This window comes from Camelus ferus, chromosome 31, assembly GCF_009834535.1.
Source record: "Camelus ferus isolate YT-003-E chromosome 31, BCGSAC_Cfer_1.0, whole genome shotgun sequence".
NCBI classification, from domain to species: Eukaryota; Metazoa; Chordata; class Mammalia; order Artiodactyla; family Camelidae; genus Camelus; species Camelus ferus.
Window position 1 is genome coordinate 4,310,418 of NC_045726.1, and position 19,674 is coordinate 4,330,091.

The 19,674-nt window shown below is 39.2% G+C and overlaps 1 protein-coding gene across 8 annotated transcripts in view; it reads right to left on the bottom strand.

Moving 5' to 3' along the window:
* Nucleotides 1-12,364: 12,364 nt before the first annotated feature.
* NEK1 (NIMA related kinase 1) overlaps nucleotides 12,365-19,674 on the bottom strand; it is an 89,337-nt gene continuing 82,027 nt past the window's right edge. For all 8 annotated transcript variants that reach the window (XM_032470760.1, XM_032470767.1, XM_032470765.1 and 5 more), the window contains one exon: nucleotides 12,365-13,633. In XM_032470760.1, the coding sequence (XP_032326651.1) occupies nucleotides 13,620-13,633 (14 nt within the window). In that variant the 3' untranslated portion in view covers nucleotides 12,365-13,619. The remainder of the gene's footprint in view (nucleotides 13,634-19,674) is intronic.

Sequence of the window (19,674 nt, forward strand, 5' to 3'; positions counted from 1 at the left end):
ATCTTCACCCCTGAACTGGACTATCTTCTCTGACCACAGTGGCACAACAACAAAAAATAAGCAGGAAAGTTTAGAATTTAAAAACACAATTCTAAATAACTCATGAGTCAAAGAAGAAATCAACAGCAGTAATTAGAAAATGACAAAAGTTGAACAGTAACAAAAATAATATAAAACTTGTAGAAAGCAACTCAAGGAGAACTTGGAAATGTACAGCTTTACAGGATTATAATAGAAAACCAAAGAGGTGAACACAAATGAAATTAAGGGTACAAATTAAAAGTTAGGAAAGTATAGATTTGGACCACAAGCTGGTAACAGAGATTGGATATATATATATCCTCCTGCATAAAATAACTGAAAAACTGCAGAAAACATGTGAAACAATGGTTTCCAGACACTGGATGTGAGGCAGTAGAGGACAGTGACCCCTAAAGATAAGGGAACCTTAGATTAATGGCTGGAGAGACTTTTCAAGGTGCAGCACAGGGAGAGGCAGCCATGGTTGGGGTGGGGGGATCATAAGTTGAGTTGAAGAGATGGACCTCAGGTGCAAGAAGATCAAGGGGTTAATCTCACAGGGCCGAGTGACACAGAGGGAGAGCCTTCCAGAGGGAAAGGGCCAACAGCTTCAAGTGGCCCAACATGTGTGTAAGCGGAGTCCCAGAAAGAGGGCGAGATGAGAAAGAAAAATACTTTTATACATAATGGCCAATGGCCAGAGACAGCAGAATGGTGGTTGCCAGGGGCTGGGGAGAGAGGCAGGGTGGGGAGTTCTTGTTTAAGAGGTACAGAGTTTTCATTTGAGATGAACTTGTTCTGGAGATGAATGGTGCTGAGAGTTGCCCAACACTGTGAATGTACTAAATGTGCATACCTCATGGACCACAGAACGGTACATTTAAAGTTACATTTTAAAACTAAAGTTGTTGTTTTTATGTTATATATATTTTACAATGATAAAAGAAATAATGGCCAAAATCATTTCAAATTTCATGAAAATTCTGAACCTACAAATCCAAGAATCTCCACAAACTCCAAGTAATAAACAAGAAGAAAGTAGTTCCAAGGCAAATAACAATACCGGGTTTTAATCAGGGGAATTCTTATTCTTAAAAGCAGACAGAGGAAAAAAAGACACACTACGGGCCGTCTGTTAGCAAACTTCTTGTCCGAGACAATGGTAACCAGAAGACAGCCAAACAACATTTCTCAAGTACTAGAAGAAAAAATCATCACCTAGAATTCAATAAAGCTCAAATATATCTTTTAAAAATGAAGGCGTTAAAACGGAAGGAAATCCTGCCATATGCAACAACACGGGTGGACGTGGAGGACCTCATGCTGACTGAATAAACCAGGCACAGAAGGACACATGCTGCATGACCGCACTGATAGGAGGAAGCTAAGGTGGCCAGAGTCATAGAATCAGTGAGTAAAACGGTGGTCGCCAGGGGCTGGGGAGGAGGAAATGGAAGTAGCTGTTCAACGTGCATGAAGTTTTACTTCTGAAAGACAAGCAGGTTACAGAGCTGTGCTGCACGACGTGGTACCTGTAGTTAACGACACTGCGCTGTACACTCAAACGCAGTTGAGACGGCAGAGCGCAGGTTAAATGTTCGTAATAGTTTTTTAAAAAGACTAATAACGATGAAAATCCGCTTTCTCTTTTTGTGACATCTTTGTCTGGTATCATGGCATCATGGTGGTGGTGGACTCACAGAATGAGTTTGGAAGTGTTCCTCCCTCTACAATTATTTGGAATAGTTTCAGAAGGATAGGTGTTAACTCTAAATGTTTGGTCTCATTCCCCTGTGAAGCCATCTGGTCCTGGAATTCCGTCTGTTGGGAGTTTTTAAATTACTGATTCAATTGTAGTAGCTGGTCTGTTCATATTTTGTATTTCTTCCTGGCTGAGTCTTAGGAAATTGTACTTTTCTGAGGACTTGTCCATTTCTTCTAGGTTGTCCATTTTATTGGTTATAGTTGCTCATGGTAGCCTCTCATGATCCTTTGCATTTCTTTCGGTGTCGGTTATAACGTCATCTTTTTCATTTCTGACTTGATTTGGGCCCTCTCCTTTTTTTCCTGGTAAGTCTGGCTAAAGGTTTATCAATTTTGTTCATCTTTTCAGAGAACCAGCTTTTAGCTTCATTGATCTTTTCTATTGTTTTTCAGTTGTGATTTCATTTATTTCTGCTCTGATCCTTCTAATATATTTCCTTCTACTAACTTTGGGTTTTGTTTGTTCTTCCTTCTCCAGTTGCTTTAGGTGTAAGGTTAGCTTGTTTATTTGAGGTTTACTGAGGAAAGCTTTTATCGCTGCAAACTTCCCTCTTAGAACTGCTTTTGCTGCATCCAGAGGTTTCAGATCGTTGTGCTTTCATTTTCATTTGTCTCAGAGTATTTCTGATTTCCTCTTTGATTTCTTCAGCTACCCGTTGGTTGTTTAGTAGCATATTGTTCAGCCTCCATGTGTTTGTATTTTTTGCAGTTATATTCAATTATGCTATAGTCAATATCTTGTAATAACCTATAAAGGAAAAGAATCTGTAAAAAGAATATACGTATATAACTGAATCACTTTGCTGTATACCTGAAACACTGCAAACCAACCACACTTCAATAAAAACAATTTTTAGATAAAATTTTAAAAATAGATAAAAAATAAAGGCAAAATAAAAATACTTTCAGATTCAAAAATGCTGTAACAATTTATCTATAGGTGACCTTCCAAAAAGAAAGCCCCTCTACATATAAAGATGCAGAGAAAAAGTAAAAGGATGAAAAATAATACAACATGCTAACAAAAGCCAAAGAAAAGCTGAGTGGCAAAAATGTTACTAGGGATAAAGAGGGCCATTTCATATTTTATTTAAAAAGGGTCAATTTATCCAGAGGACACAATCTTAAATGTTTATGCGCCTAAAAATAGAAGTTCAAAACACATGAAACAAAAACTGCAAAGAGAAATAGACAATTACACAATTATAGCATATTGTCTTCTGTTGCTGGATAACAAATTACCATAAATTGAACCTAAAATGTATTAACTGTCCCATAGTTCTGTAAGTCAGAAATCAAGCATGGCATGACTGGGTTCTCTGCATACAGTCACCCAAAGCTTTGGCCCAACCCGGTTTCGGGTGGAGGGGAGGGTCTGGCAAAGAATTCACTTCCAAGCTCTCTCAGGCTGTTGGCAGGATTCAGCTCTTTGTGGTTGCAGGACTGAGGTCCTTGTATTCTTGTTGGCCGGCAGCAGGGCACCCCAACTTCTGGAAGCCACCCATGTCCCTTGTCAGGTGACTCTACCTTCTCATACTTGGACTCTCTGACTGCCCGTCTGTGACCAGAGAAAGCCCTCTGCTCGTGTGATTAGATTGGCCTCACCTGGATAACCCCTATGATGTAACATAATCATGAGTGTGATGTCTCTTCATATCCACTGGTCCCACCCACACTCAAAAGGGTTGAGGGCTGTTGGGGGTCATTCTTAGAAGTCTCTCTGCTCTAATCGGCCCTCTGGCCCCCATGATCCAGGTCCACCCATGCGCATGATACACTGACTCCTATCCCAAGGTCTCAAGTCTCATCCCATTACAGCATTAATACAAAACCCCCAAATCTCCTTATCTGACTCATCTGAGTCAGATGTGGGTGAGGCTCTGGTATAATCTGTTATGTACAACTCTTGGGGCACAATTCCTCTCTACCTGTGGACCTGTGACACTAAAGAAACAAGTTCTCTCCCAGTGTACCAGGTGTGGCAGAGGGTAACAGGCAGAGACTTTCCAGCTCCAGAGGGTGGAAACTGAAAAGGAGTCAAGGGTTTTAAATGCAGCTGTGAACATTAGGGGGCGAATTCCACCTGATGTCCCTTGACTAGGCTTCAGGACTGTGAATCATCTCCACGCCCATCTGCTCTGCCATCTGAGCTCCAGTTCACAGTTCTGAACTCCTGGTTCAGCCTTCGAGTCACTATCCCCCCAGGCAAGTGGTTTCATTGGTGTGCCTTCTGCATGTAGAATTTCCCGAGTCTGACAGCCTTCTTTCATTCTGTACACCTTTGCCCTTTTGGTCTAAACTAGAAGTGTTCCTGCTAGTATAAAATTCTCAACAACCTCGTGGATCTTGAGTACGTTCACTCCTTTGGAAGAACTGAATTTGTGGGTCTCTTTGAAATGACCCCTTCTCTATGTCTGGTTCCTTTTAGATTCTTAAGGCTTGATCTGAGGTCTGTCTTATTTTCCAAAAGAGACATTGACTTCAGATTCTTACAACAGAAGCATTTAGTGGTATGATTTTTCCTCTACTGCATTAGCTTCATCACGTAAACTTTAAAAAAAAATTTAATTCAGTTTGAAATACTTTCTAACTTAATTTCTGATTTATTCTTTGACCAATGACGTATAATTGAGGTGTGAGTTTCCAATTATTGGCATTTTCCAGGTGACTTTTTTTTGTTGATTACTGACATAATTCTACTGTAAACATAATTTGTACTTTTTGAATCCTTTTGAATTTAAACTTTTGAGATTTTTTTTCTGGCTCATAATGTGGCTTATCTTGGTGTGTGCTCCAGGCACACTTAGGAATGTGAATTCTACTCTTGTTGGCCAGAGTGTTCCATGAAGTCAGTCAAGGATGTATTCCTTAACAGTTTTCATCAAATCTCCCACATCCTGGCTGGTCTTCTGCCTGCTTGTTCTATCAGTTATTGAGAGGGTGTTGAAATGTAAATCATAACTGTAAGAATATTCTACTTTTTTTGCTTCAAATATTTTAAAGCTCTGTGCTTAGATGCGTAATTGATGATGAACTAATCTCTTTATCATTATGAAGTGACCCTCTTTATCTCTGGTAATATTTTTGAGAAATCGACTTTGTCTGATGTGGAAATAACTCCTACACTTTTCTTTGGATTGGTGTCAGCATGGTTCATCTTTTCCCATCCTTTACTTTTAGCTCCTTTTATCTATATATTTAAATTTGATTTCTCTTAGGCGTGCATAGAATTGGTCCTTTAAAAAAAAAATCCGAAGTGACAATCTCTGCTTTTCAACTGGAATATTTAAACCATTTACATATAATGTGATTATTGATATGGTTCGGTCTACATCTGCCATCTTGTTATTTGTTCTTTACTTGACCCATTTCTCCTTCATGTCTAGTGTCCTCAACAGATAGACTCTCCAGGACTGAAGTGAGAAAAGGAGGGAAGCCTTCTGCCCAGGGCTTCAGCCAGCAAGTTCTTGCCACCTTGTTGTCCTCAAATTCTCAACTCTGCCTCCTCATCCAAGGAGACCACCACGGTCTGCCTGACTTCCTCTCCCTGTGCTGCATCCTCACTGCTGTCTCTGGGCAGTAAGCGGGGCAAGTGAGTAAGGTTTGCTTAATTTGTTTCCTTTCACTCAGAGATCGTTGTTCTGTACTTCTTTGTGTCCAATGTCTGAAAACTGTATTTTGTCTGTTTTTGAAGTTGTTTAAGGGAGGAGGGTGTGACAGCTAATTTCATGTATTTACTTGTAGAGTGCTACTGTATGAGATCAAACATTTAAATCGGTGAACTCAGTGCAGCAGATGAGTGCAGCACATGGCCTTCTGTAACTGTGGCAGGCCTCATCCAATCAGCTGAAGGCCTGAATAGAACAGTCTGGCCTCCCCGAGCAAGAGGAAACTTCTCCTGCAGATGGTCTTCAGATTTGATCTGGACCACTGGCTTTTCTGGGTCTCTGCCTGCCAGTCTTTGCACCATCGACTCTTCATGGTCTCCAGGCTAATGGCATTAGAACTAGACCTGCACCAGCATCTCTCCTGGGTCTTGAGCCTGGTCTGCACTGCAGATTTTGTATTTCCTCGCCTTCACAGTCACACAAGCCAACTTCTTACTATAAATGCCTGTCCTATGAGTTCTGTGTCTCTGGTGGGAACTGAAATTCACAGAGGGTAAGTCAGTTCCATGTTATTTCATGATGACTGGAACAGAAAAATTCATGATTCATTTTAAAGCTACTGTAATTAAGACAGTTTGGCATTTGTGCATTGCAAAGTAAATAAGATAGTGGACTAAAACACAGAGCCCTGAAACAGATCCACATGCATATGGGTGCTTGATATACTGGGATTGCAAATTACTGGGTAAAGGATGGACATTTACCTATACAAAAAATGAAAAAAAATGGTTGCAATATAACCAAAAATTCATTTCAGAAGAATTAGAGACTCTAATTAAAACTTCTGGAAGGTAGTAATGGAAAGTATATTCACAAACTCTGACTATGAAGAACCATTTTCAACAAAGCCCCCAAAACACAAATTGTAAAAGGACTACATTGTTTAAAAGTGAAAATCAACCTCTAAATTTGGAGTAGTACCTATCCAGTCAAAGTTCAGTGGTTTACCTCAAAGTAACATTGGTGACGGCTGTGAGATTTGAACGTTTAAAGCCATTCGAGAAATGGAAGATGATCTCACCCTCCGAAGAAGTAAACTATACACATGGAAGAGTCCTGCATTCCTTCCAAATGAGAGAAAAATGTTCCAGTGCTAATCACGAGGCTCTGATAAATGAGACCCTGCTGCTTACCCCACCCAGGACACACTCAAGGTTTGCAGTTTCCACAGGGAAGGAACCAAGTGCAAAACAAGTTTATCTTAGAAGCTAAGACATGCCCGTAATCTTCTTGTCCAGAGTCATGACTCAGCACACAAAGCCAGCACTCTAATGGCAATTCTCGAGAATGTTTTCTTTGAATAATTTACAAAATTACTATAATCGTCACAAAAAGCAGTCTCATTATGCTTGATTTCCTTTCTAATTGTTGGGGACACTGATTTATGTATAATTAAATAATTATAACTGAGTGTTTTTAACTCATTAAACATACATTTCAAAATCTTGATATATAATATTAGATACAATTTTTTTAAAAACTGTATCTTGCGTAAGATTTATTTTTACCATGTAAATAGTCTACAGTCTTTCCCCTGGAGACAACATTCCTCTATTTTCACAACTCAGGAAGCAGTTGTGAAGGCGCAGTGAAGGCCCCAGGGAGGGCCTGCCTTAGTGTGTGGCGCCAGCTCCCAGCAGAGCGCGCTTTGAGCGGCGTGAGCCCCCCACGGCCCCTGCTGTGAGGAGCGTTTCTCTAACCCCTCAAAATCTCGGTTTTACAGTAGAAAACAAAATTTCAAATGGGAACCAAACAAATGTCTTTAGTGAATTGCTGAAAAAATTTTAAGAGAGAGATAACCGTGCTGACATTTTCCGTGAGCTGCAGTGTGGGAAACACCCCACCAGTATTTTCTCCTTCGGTAGAACCAAGCAGACACTCACTTGGCAGTTGAACCACAGACCTGGTCACTGACTCTGAGTTAGTCAGGGGGCCACCCCACGCCCGGGATCCGGTCCTCCCACTACCCATCCAGCAAGAACACTTCACACACATGCACAACCACTCACCGTGCATCCTGGCGCCTCCTGGTCACGGGCGTAAACAGCCCTGCCCGTGTCTGGCGGCCTGAGCTTGAGGACCACTGTCCACGACCCACGTTGTGGGTCATCAGTCCTGTGATTTGTTTCTCTAGTCAGCACAGGTGATCCGGCACTCACACGTGTCTGCTTGGGAACCCTCTGGACAAATCCAAGACCTTGGCTCACATTCCAGACAGACATTTATCAACAGGGCAATTTCACCTGGCTCCCCTCCAATTCCAGAAGCGAAAAACTGAACGGATCGCCTTCCTTGAAAACCCGTTTGTACTAAAACCGTCCTCATGAGCCTGCCTGATCCGTCCTCAGCCACTGCCTCTGCAGACGGGCAGCCATGTGACAGTGCACACGACCTCACTCTCCTCATGGTGGTCGGTCGAGCTGGGATGGAAGCGCCACCTGGGGTCAGAGGAGGGCACGCAGCACCTGAGTTACGGTCCAGGTCGGTCCTCCCTTGTTGAGACACCCAGTGAGGTAGCAGTTGTCTGCCAACAGAAAATGGGGTCAAAGGTACTTTTTAGAGTAGGATTTAGGACATTGCTTGCAGGAAGCCAATTGTTTCCTTGACATTCTGCAAACAGGCCTCTTTGCGGGACTTTGGCAGCCCCATGAAAACACGTCTGGCAGGGACTGTAGTCATGACAGCGACAGAAGCATTTGAAGGTATAGAGCTGCACTAATTCGGATATGGACTGGCTTCTGCTAACACTCATTTAAACCTGGCATGAAACATCAGAGAGCCACTGCTTAGGAGATTTATTTTCAAGTACTCTTGTATTCTTTAGAAATCTAATTTCTAATGCATACTGATTACCTCAGAGAATTATCTTGCAATTTTTACTGGCTAGCAGTGTTTACCTTGTTTGGCTTATGGTATAAAGTTGAGTGCAAAACATCTTCTAAAATTATTACTACAGTGCCCCTACTTAGTGATTCTGTAACACAAAATCCAGCAGAAGTCTCTGTATAAAAGCATTTCTTACAAAAAGTGCCTGAAACATACTCGTCCAGTTTATCCAGTGGTTACAAAGGACACCCCTCTTATTACCTCCGACATCTCGGTCACTTACTTGGAATAGTTCAGGCAAACCAGAAACTCCCACCCCAACACAGACCCTGTACTTGCTTCTAATTCCAACCCCTTCTCCCTTTCATAATTTCCTTGTTTTTCTCTATAATTTTACCCTTTATGATTGTTCCCCTAATCTATTTCTTTGAGACTTTGTGTAAATGGAATCCTATTGGGAATGTTCTCTGTTATCTTGCTTAGTTCACTCAAAACTCTTCAAGATTCATTTATGCTTTTGGATGTGGTATAATATTCCTCCATGCAAGCCGTACAATTTACTTACCCACTTTAATGCTGATTGACATCTGGGTTGCTACAATTTGGAACTTCTAAGAACAAGGCTGCAGGGGGCATTCTCAGGCACGAACTCCAGGAAACACGTGCACACCTTTCTGTTGGCTGTATACCTGGGACCAGAATACTGGTCCTACGATCTGTGTATCCTCAATCTTCTACAAAACGATGTCAAGTTGTTTTCCAAAATGATTCAACAATTTATCCTCCGATCACAACATATGAGAGGTAATTTTGCCTCACAAAATAACCAAATATTGGATTCATCTAATTTTTGCCGAACAGAGGGCTGTGTAATGAATGGCTTTGCATTGTGGTTAATTTAGCATTTTCCTGTTGTCCAGTGAGACTGACCATTTTATCAACTTGTTATTGGCCAGGAAGGCTTTTTATATATTCTACATACTAGCCAAAATTTTTTAATCTGTGGCTTCTCTTTTCACTTCCATTATGGTGTCTTTTGAGGAATGGAAATTCCCAACTTGATGTACTTGAACTTCTCAATCTTTCCTTTATGGTGAATGCTTTCGGACTTGCTTAAGAATTTCTCCCGTACCCTGAGGCCCAGAATGATGGCCATTCTGACTGGTGTGAGGTGATATCTCATTAGTGTGCAGCCTGGAACTGACCTTCGCATGGAGAGAGAGTCCAGCTTCCTCCCCCTCCATTCCTCCCCTTCCTCTCTCCTGTCTTCCCTTTATAGACATGCTGTTGTCCCAGCCCCATTTACTTGTGCCCCTCCTCTGCAGTCCGGAAGTGCCACTTCTGCAGAGCATCAAGGGTCCACATGCGGACGGTCTGTTTTGGGCTTTCCACTCCGCTCCACTGGCCCACTCGTCTTCCTCTGCGCTGACCTCATTATCTTCACCACTAGTTTCACAGTAATTCTTGATGTCTGCTAGGGCCAGCCCATCTCCCTTTTTATTTCTAAGTGTCTTCGCTACACTTGGCATTTCCTATTTTCATAACTTTAAGAATGTGCTTATCAAGTTAAAATTCAGACTGTGATTGCACTAAATCAACATATCAAGTTTTATAATGTTGAGTCTTCTAATTCATGAATATGTTACTCCATCAATTTAGGCTTTCTTTAACGACTCAGTAACATTTTACAGTTTTCCCACCAGAGGTCTGTGTATCTTTTGTTGCTTAATATTTTTGACCTGTCATAAGTAGGACCTTTTATTTCCTACATGTTTCTTGCTAATACACAGAAATATAATTTAGTTTTATATATCGGCTTTGTATCTAGGAACCTGACTAAAATCATTAATTCTAAAAATGTGAGACTTTTGGGATTTTCAATGCACATGATGATTTTATCTGTGAAAAATGATTTTCTCCTTCCTTTTCAAAACTTACACTTTTCTTACATTATTCCACTGAGACCTGCAGTACGACGCTGAACATAAATGAGCATAGTCAGCACCCAAGTTCATCTCTACATTTGTCTTTTAAAGTTTCTCTCAGCAACATTTTGTGCTTTTCAGTGAATATAGCTGTTCACACATTTTGTCAGATGTACCACTAAGTACTCAAAATAATTTATGCAATTTAAATGGAAGATTTAAAAATTCAGTTTTTTTTTTAACTGAAGCACCGTCAGTTACAATGTGTCAATTTCTGGTGTACAGCACAAAGTCCCATATTCATACATATATTCATTTTCATTTTTTTTAAATTAAAGGTTGTTACAAGATATTGAAGATAGTTTCCTGTGCTATACAGAAGAAATTTGGTTTTTTAAATCTATTTTTATATATAGTGGCTAACATTTGCAAATCTCAAACTCCCAAATTTCTCTCTTCCCATCCCCTTTCCCCAGGTAACTGTAAGACTGTTTACTACGTCTGCGAGTCTGTTTCTGTTTTGCAGATGAGTTCGTTAGTGTCCTCTTTTTTCTTTGATTCCACGTATGAGTGATATACATATGGTATTTGTAGTTTTCTTTCTCTTTCTGGCTTACTTCACTTAGAATGACGATCTCCAGGCCCATCCATATTGCTGCAAATGGCATTATTTCATTCTTTTTTATGGCTGAGTAGTATTCCATTGTATAAATATACCACAGCTTCTTTATCCAGTCATCTGCTGATGGACATTTAGGTTGCTTCCACGTCTTGGCTATTGTATATAGTGCTGCTATGAACATTGGGGTGCATGTATCTTTTCAAATTAGAGCTCCCTCCAGATATATGCCCAGGAGTGGGATTGCTAGATCATTCAGTAAGCCTATATTTAGTTTTTTGAACAATCTCCATACTGTTTTCCATAATGGGTGCACCAAACTACATTCCCACCAGCAGTGCAGGAGGGCTCCCTTTTCTCCACAACCTCTCCAGCATTTGTCATTTGTGGACTTCTGAATGATGGCCATTCTGACTGGTGTGAGGTGATATCTCATTGTAGCTTTGATTTGCATTTCTCTGATAATTAGCAATACTGAGCATTTTCTCATGTGCCTGTTGGCCATTTGTATGTCTGCACTGGAGAACTGCTTGTTTAGGTCTCCTGCCCATTTTTGGATTGGGTTGTTTATCTTTTTGTTATTAAGCTGTTTGGGCTGTTTATATATTTTGGAAATTAAACCTCTGTAAGAGCGCTATTCCTCCTCCGTTGCTCCCTCCCTGTGGGAGAGGTCCTGTACTGATTTCCTTTTTCTTCTTTTTTTCCTCTCCTACCAGATTTTGTGAGGAATCTGGTCTTTTGAAGTAGACGATGTTCTGTCAAAGCTCAGCAGGTGTTCTGAGTGAATGGGTGGGTCCACAGATGTCTCCCTTGGTGTGTTTGTGGGAGAGCAGGAGCTAAGAGCGTCCTTCTACTCCGCCATCTTGGCCACTCTCTGTAGAACACTCAGTGTGTTAATGCTAAGTGTTCTTTCTCCTACTGAATCTACTCCCTTCCACTCTCCAGAGGAGATGAATCTTACAAGAATGTGGAACTAACAGCACAGGGCAGTGCCTGGAACTGACCTGACCCTAGCTCTATACAGTGAATTCACTCACGTTACGACTCAGCGTCCCTGCCTGTGAAATGTGGGTAACACTAAATTATCCTGATCGCCGTCCCAAGTTCTGACACTCTGAATCTATGGATGCTTCCATAGTTCACGTCCAACACCTACGAAGGACCTCACTGAACAATAAAACCCCCTTTCCCACTGGCAGAGACAACCTCTCCCTAATGACACCCCAGAGCCACTGACCACCACTGCCTGAAGGTGGCACGCATCCTGCTTGTCATCCCTATTCTCGTACATGTGACATCTTTACAAATACGGCTAAACAACTCTTTCTCCTGCGTTACCTCCTTCCTTGCTTTTCTGGGTTACGAATTCGAAAACACCTCCTCCCTCAGATCATTCTCATCATTCAGGAGTGTAGAGAACTAACATGCAGAATTCAAATATTCTTCTACTGAAAAAAGAATCTTTAGGTAAAACAATCAAAAGTATTCTCAGTTCTCTGTAAAAGCATTCTATTGATAATAAAAGACAACCAACAGTACACTTCAGGTAGATAATAACAATTTAATAGTAATATCATGAAGTAAACAAACATATAAAAATCAAGTATTTAGTTTTAGATGTTAGAAATAATCTACATAACAAATTCAGCATAGTACTGATAGTGCTGCAAGATAATTTTTTACTGTTCAAATTACAGATTATGCCAATCAGGCTGCTTTGTACTCAAGAGTTTCAAAAATTCTGCTTTTATTACTAAAAGCATCTGGACTTCAGACAACTCTAATGAACCCGTGTAACACCTGGCACACTGCACCTGAAGCTGTGCCCATCGTCGTTAACGATCCAACCGCATCCTCTCATGATGGAAACGAAAGAAGCCAACCTTTGCCCCTTTGGAACACCCGTTACCAAAACTGTCACAGTGTCAAAACAGAAACGACTCCTTTCTCCTTTTCAGTCTCAACCGCCCTTGAAGTACATGCATGAGAGGAAGTTAGAAACAAAGAGGGCAACTGTATGCTATATGCTTGGTCAGTGTTAAAACCCACAGACTAATTTTCAGATACAACCTTCCTGGTTCTGGTCCTCAAAGAGACGCAAAAATAATTAACCAACTATTTAAATATAAGCAAATATACTTTTGCTATTGTTTCATAATCAAATGTTTTGATGATTTCTAAGATTGTTTGTATATTCTATTTCCACTGAGCTAACTCAGGAGACACACTGGCTGAGAAATGACTGAGAATATAAAGTTTAAGGCTAAAAATTCCATCTTTGAAATGTAAAGAAACATAAAGATTTAAAGAGAGCCCTTGACAAGGTTATTTAATCCAGAATTGCTGGCCATGAAAAAAGTAAACAACAACAACAACAAAAAGTCACACAAATACTTACATGAAAAACCACACAGGTCCTTCACAACAAAAGTAATTCTTTCAACTTAAAGACATCTGCTGAAAGTGAAAGTTACCTGCTGCACGGCAAGTCTTCATCAAAATCATTAAGTCCAGTCTGGATCAATGACTCTTACACTTTGGTTGGATGACTTAATAAAGTATACTTTCTGTAGGAGGTAACTATAGAACTCAACAAACAAAATAAAATAGATAAAAAACTAGAATTTAATTGAAAATGGCATGTTTCTCCATCATTTTCATGCGATCAGCATGCCCACCTTAAATCTTCGCATTTAGTTTATAAAAAATTGCTACATTTCCCACTGAAGCGTATTACTCTGATAAGCCAAATTTAAATACTTCCATATAGTTGAGGATTAAAGAATGTTCTCAGGATTATTCATCATTATCTGTAGAAAAAAGAAAAAAATGTAATTCACTTCACTGCAAATCAAGCTGTATGTTTCTACTCATTGAAGAAAACCTCACCATCCTTTGTCATGCTAAAGGAAGAGAGCAGTAATGTAGTTTTTATTGTAACATCATATACTCGGTGTAAAGTATTCAGACAATACAATAAAGAATAAAGTGGGAGGCAAAAGCCCCCACACACCAAGGACACCAGTATCGGTGACTCTTGTATACATCTCCACAGACTGCTTTCCTATGCACACACAAATATACCTTAAAAATTACAAACTGCAGTTTTGAGACATGAGTTTTTCTCCTCAGAACATAATGGATGGAAGGATGGACAGCACATGAAAGAGCAAGAATCCAGGTGGTGGGCACACGGGTGACAACTGTAAAGCCCTTCTGGTGTTTCCACATGATGGAAATGAAACATTGAGAAAGGATAAATTATGGATATATTCCATGTCAATTTCAATGGCTGTGTAGTATTTTATTTATGGACATGATGTAATTAAGTTAACTATTTCTATTTATGAACACTCTGGTGATTTCCCATTTTTCATTATTCTCAAAAACCACTGTTGCATGAATTAAAGAGACTGCTTAATCCTACATCAGGGAGGAAATAAATGAAATAGAGACCAAAGAAAAAAAAGAAAAGATCCATGAGACTAAAAGTTAGTTTTTTTGAAAAGATCAACAAAATTGATAAACCTTTAGCAAGGCTCATCAAGAAGAAAAGAGAGAGGACTCAAACAAAGTAAGAAATGAAGGAGAAGAAATAATAACTGATAACACAGAGCTATAAAAAATCTACAGTTTTATGCCAACAAATTGGAAAACCTAGAAGAAATGGACAAATTTTTAGAAACATACAACCTTCCAGCGTGAATCAAGGAGACAATCTGAACAGACTGATCACTAGTAGTGAAATTAACTCTGTAATAAAAAAAATCTCCCAGCAAACAAAATTTCATGACAGGACAGCTTCACAGGGGATTTCTAATAAATACATAAAGAAGAGCTAATACAAATCCTTCTCAAACTATTCCCAACAATTGAGAAGGAAAGAACATTCTTAAATTCATTCTACAAGACCACCATGATCCTATTTCCAAAACCAGATAAATACACTACCAAAAAAGAAAATTACAGGCAAGTGTCTCCAAGGAATATAGATGCAAAAATCCTCAACAAGTATTAGCACACTGAATTCAGCAGTATATGAAAAGGATCATATATCATGATCAAATGGAATTTATTCCAGGAATGCAAGGATGGCAAATATACAGTATTTGCAAATCAATCAATGTGACACATCACAGTAACAAATGGAAGAATAAAAATCACATGATCATCTCAATACATGCAGAAAAAGTATCTGACAAAATTCAATACAACATCCATTCATGATAAAACTTTCGTCAAAGCTGGTATAGAGGGAACTTTTCTCAACTATTTAATAAAGTCCTTGTATGACAACCCCATAGCTAACATCATATTCAACAGTGAAAAGCTGAAAGGTTTCCTCTAAAATTAGGAAGAAAACAAGGGTGCCCACTTTTGCCATTTCCACTTAACACAGTATTGGAAGTCCTAGCCACAGCAATCAGACAAGAAAAAGAAATAAAAGAGAACCAAACTGGAAGGGAAAAAGTATCATTGTTACTATTTGCAGATAACATGTTACTTTATATAGAAAACTATGAGGTCTCCATCTCAAAACTATTAGAATAATAGAAAAAATGAATTCAGCAAAATTGCAGGATATAAAAATAATATATTTTATTATATATATCTGTTGCTTTTCTACATGCTAATGATGAACTATCAGAAAGACAAAGTAAAAAAAAAAATCCCATTTAAAACTGCATCAAAAAGAATAAAATACATAAGAATAAACTTATCAAAGGAGGTGGCAGACATCTATATTCTGAAAACTGCAAAACATTCATGAAATAAACTGAAGATAATTCAAAGGAATTGAAATAAATCCCATGCTCTTGGATTGGAAGAATTAATAATGGCTATACTACTCAAAGCCATCTACAGATTTAATGCAATCCCTATCAAAATACCTATGACATTTTTCACAGAACTAGAACAAAAATCCTGAAATTCATACGTGGTCATGAAACACCCTGAATTTCCCAAGCAATTTTGAGAAAAAGAACAAAGCTGGAGGTTATCACCCTCCCAGACTTGACTATACTACAGAGCTACAGCAATCAATACAACATGGTACTGACCCAAAAACAGACACACAGAGCAATGGAGCAGGACAGAGAGCTCAGAAATAAGCCCATCCACCTATGGTCAATTAATCTTTGACAAAGGAGGAAAGAATATACAATGGAGAAAGACAGTTACAGGTACTCCACTGCTATAAGCAGTACTGGGAAAACTGGACAACAACATCTAAAGCAATGAGATTAGAACATTTCATCAAACCACATAAAAAAATAATCTCAAAATGGATTAAAGACCTAAACGTAAAATCTGAAACCATAAACCTCTTAAAACAGAACATAGGCAGAGCACTCTTTGACATAAATCATAGCAATTTTTTTTTGGATCTTTCTCCTAAGGCAATAGAAATAAAAGCAAAAATAAACAAATGGGACCTAATTAAACATAAAAGCTTATGCACCACTGACAAAACAAAAGGAAACCACTGACAAAACAAAAAGGTAACCTTCAGAATCTGAGAAAATATTTGCAAATAGTATGACTGACAAGGGGTTAATATCTACAATATATAAACAACTCAGATAACTCAATACCAAACAACAAACAAACCAACCAACCCAATCAAAAAAGGGGAGGAAGACCTGAACATTTTCCCAAAGAAGACATATACGTGGCCAACAGGCAAATGAAAGATGCTCAACACTGCTAATTATCAGAGAAATGCAAACCAAAACAACAACGAGACATCACTTCACACCTCTCAGGATGGCTCTCATCAAAATGTCTACAAATAACAGATGTTGGAGGGGATGTGAAGAAGAGCAAACCCTTGTACATTGTTGGTGGAATGTAAACTGGTGCAACCACTATGGATAACAGTACAAAGGCTCCTCAAAAAACTAAAAATAGAACTGCCATATGATCCAGCAATTTCCTTCCTGGGTATTTATCCAGAAAAAAAGAAAACAGTAATTCAAGAAGATATATGCAGTCCAATGTTCAGAGCTGTGTTATTTACAACTGTCAAGATATGGAAGCAACCCAAGTATCCATCAACAGATGACTGGATAAACAAGATGTGTGTGTGTTGAGAGGTGGTGTGTACACAATGGAGTACTACTCTGCTATAAAGGAAGAGTGAAATCCTGCCATTTGCAGCAACATGGATGGGTTTAGAGAATATTACATGACCTAGTAACTTAAGTCAGACAGAGAAAGACAAACACTGGGTGGTATCACTTAAATGTGGAATCTAAAAAATAACACAAATTAATGTGCATGCAAAATAGAAACAGACTCACAGATACAGAAAACAAACTAGTGGTTACCAAAGGAGAGAGGGAAGGCCGGGAGGGGGGAAGTTCAGGGCATGCGATTACGAGGTTCAGTCTACTCTATAAAATAGATAAGGAACAAGGACATTGCACAGCACAGGGAATTATAAACATTACTTTGTAATGACTTTTAATGGAAAATCATACGTAAAAATACTGGATTACTACGTTCTACACTTGAAACTAATACAGTAGTGTAAACTATACTTCAATTTAACGAGAATAAATGCAGAAGAACTAAAAAAAGGACTTTCAAGTTATTCTAAGTCCAATCATCGTGTAACACTTGATTGTCTTATGATGAACAACACAAAACAGCAGGTTAACTTATAGAGACGTCAAGACACACTTCACACCAGCCTCGTGAGCTGATGTATTTAGCTTTCTGAGGCCAAAGGCATCAATTCTAGGCTCTATGACCCAGAAAGCGGGTCCTGGTGCCCTTCCACCCACAGGGACTCGTGTGCTCCGGGGCGGGGGGAGACCTTCTGCGGGGGCCCGTGCCCCTCGAAGCACCTGCTGTCACAGGAGGGTGTCAGTTCCACTCCTGCGGCTCAGCCGCTCGCGGCGCTGCTCCACACGGGCAGTGAACACGAGCTCTGCGGACACCGGCCAGGCCACACCACCCTGGCGCTGATGACTTAGGAGAAGCGTCTGGAAATGGCGCTTCTGTAAGAGAACAGCCTGAAGGAGATGGTCTGGGTGGGAACACGACTGGTCCGCAGATCCCCTCTATGGACTCGCTCTCTGGCCTCATGCCCCTAACTCTCACCACGTCCTGTTATGAGGAAGAGCCCCATGAAATCCAAACCCTGTAACACTAAGAATACTTCAGTCCATTATAGGACTATTGTATAAATTGGGGCCCAAGGTCTCAATTAAATCAGGAACCCTCAAGTTCCAGGTAACGTTTGTGTTTTATATTTTCATTTTCATGAAAACAATTTTTTAATATGTAGGAAAAAACACATGTCTTATAGTAATAATTCACAACTGCAAGATTTTCAAAGACTAGGACTTGAGTTTTCCACTGAGGTCTACGAACTTAGATTCCTGGAGTCTGAAAAAATACTTTCCTCTTGGAAGGAATCCACATGTTGCTCAAGTCTGCGGAACACTGTATCACAGTCCCCTCTTTTTAAGAATCACTGAACATTTTTCCTTTATTTCAATACCAAAAATAGCTGTCTTTTGAGTAACTGACATGTTTTGTCTCAGGAACACTGTGTCTGATGTAATTAATTACGTTTCCTGCTTTGTTAGAAAGATCAGCACCAAATGTGTGAACTATTTTCACACAATGCAGACATCCTTTGAACATGAACTTTGTATTCCTACTTCAGGTTGGTTTAATATTATACATATTGCTTGCACTCATTTGTCTGATATGTTGACTTTCCAAACACTCATTTCTTAACTTAATTTCATCTTGTTCTGTGTGTGTCTATATATATATATACATATACACATATATAGACACACACACATAAAATATATATATATACATGCAATCAAACTTTTTTGGGGAATAAGATGGGATATAAATAAGTCTTATAAAAATTCATATTGCCAAAATTACGCATCAACATTATAACTTTCAACTTTAGTCTACAAATCATACCTTTAAAGTAATAGGATTAATTATTGACAAATATTCTAGAAAAGAATTTTTGTTCAAAATATTCAGAATCAGGTTACAAAGTCGTTTTAAAAATTAGGCCCATTACTGCACAGTGAGATCCTTAAAACAAAAGGATCACATATTATTTATCTTGATTACACACTTCATTCACTAAACTTGGTTGCAAGGAACTTTAATTTAAGCTTTTTCCAAAAAAATTAAACGCTCTCAGAATAGACTTGAATCAAGAAGGTAATTAAGAGGATCTGGCACATGAGCTGTCAGGAAAATTCTGAAAGAGAAATTTAACGATATTTTGTGCACTGGAACATCTTCACTGGAAAAAGTTTATATTTCTACTTTGAAGACACTAAACATTTATTTGGAGATGTAAGTTCTTATATTTTCTTTCCCCAAAGTGGTATTGTTTTATTGGCCTTTAACATTTTTTTTTAACAAAGATAAGCTCCCTTAAGTTTCTACTGTGACCGTCGTAATTGACACGTGACGCTGTTTCTGCCTGTCTACTTGTGCTCACCTTAACCCCCAACACGGTGCGGGACAGGCGGCGCTAGCTGCCGGCCTGGGAGGGAGGCTGCTTTACACGGCCCGACCTCCCCCTTGGCAGTTCTGTTAGCGTCAACAGCAATGAAAATGCAGTGTTGCTGCTTTTTTTTTTTTTAATGCAGTGGTTTCTGAAGCTATAAGAGTACTTACTATACCTGAAGGTTTTCTAGTTTTGATTTAATAATACTAGAATTTTCAGGAGACTTTTACTTCCATCAAAGCAGTTCAAGAAACAATTTTTGCTGAGCTTACAATCAATGTAAATTAAGCCTACAAAACTGTAAAGTTGCTCCCCAAACAGAAGAACACTCTTGAATTTTGATTT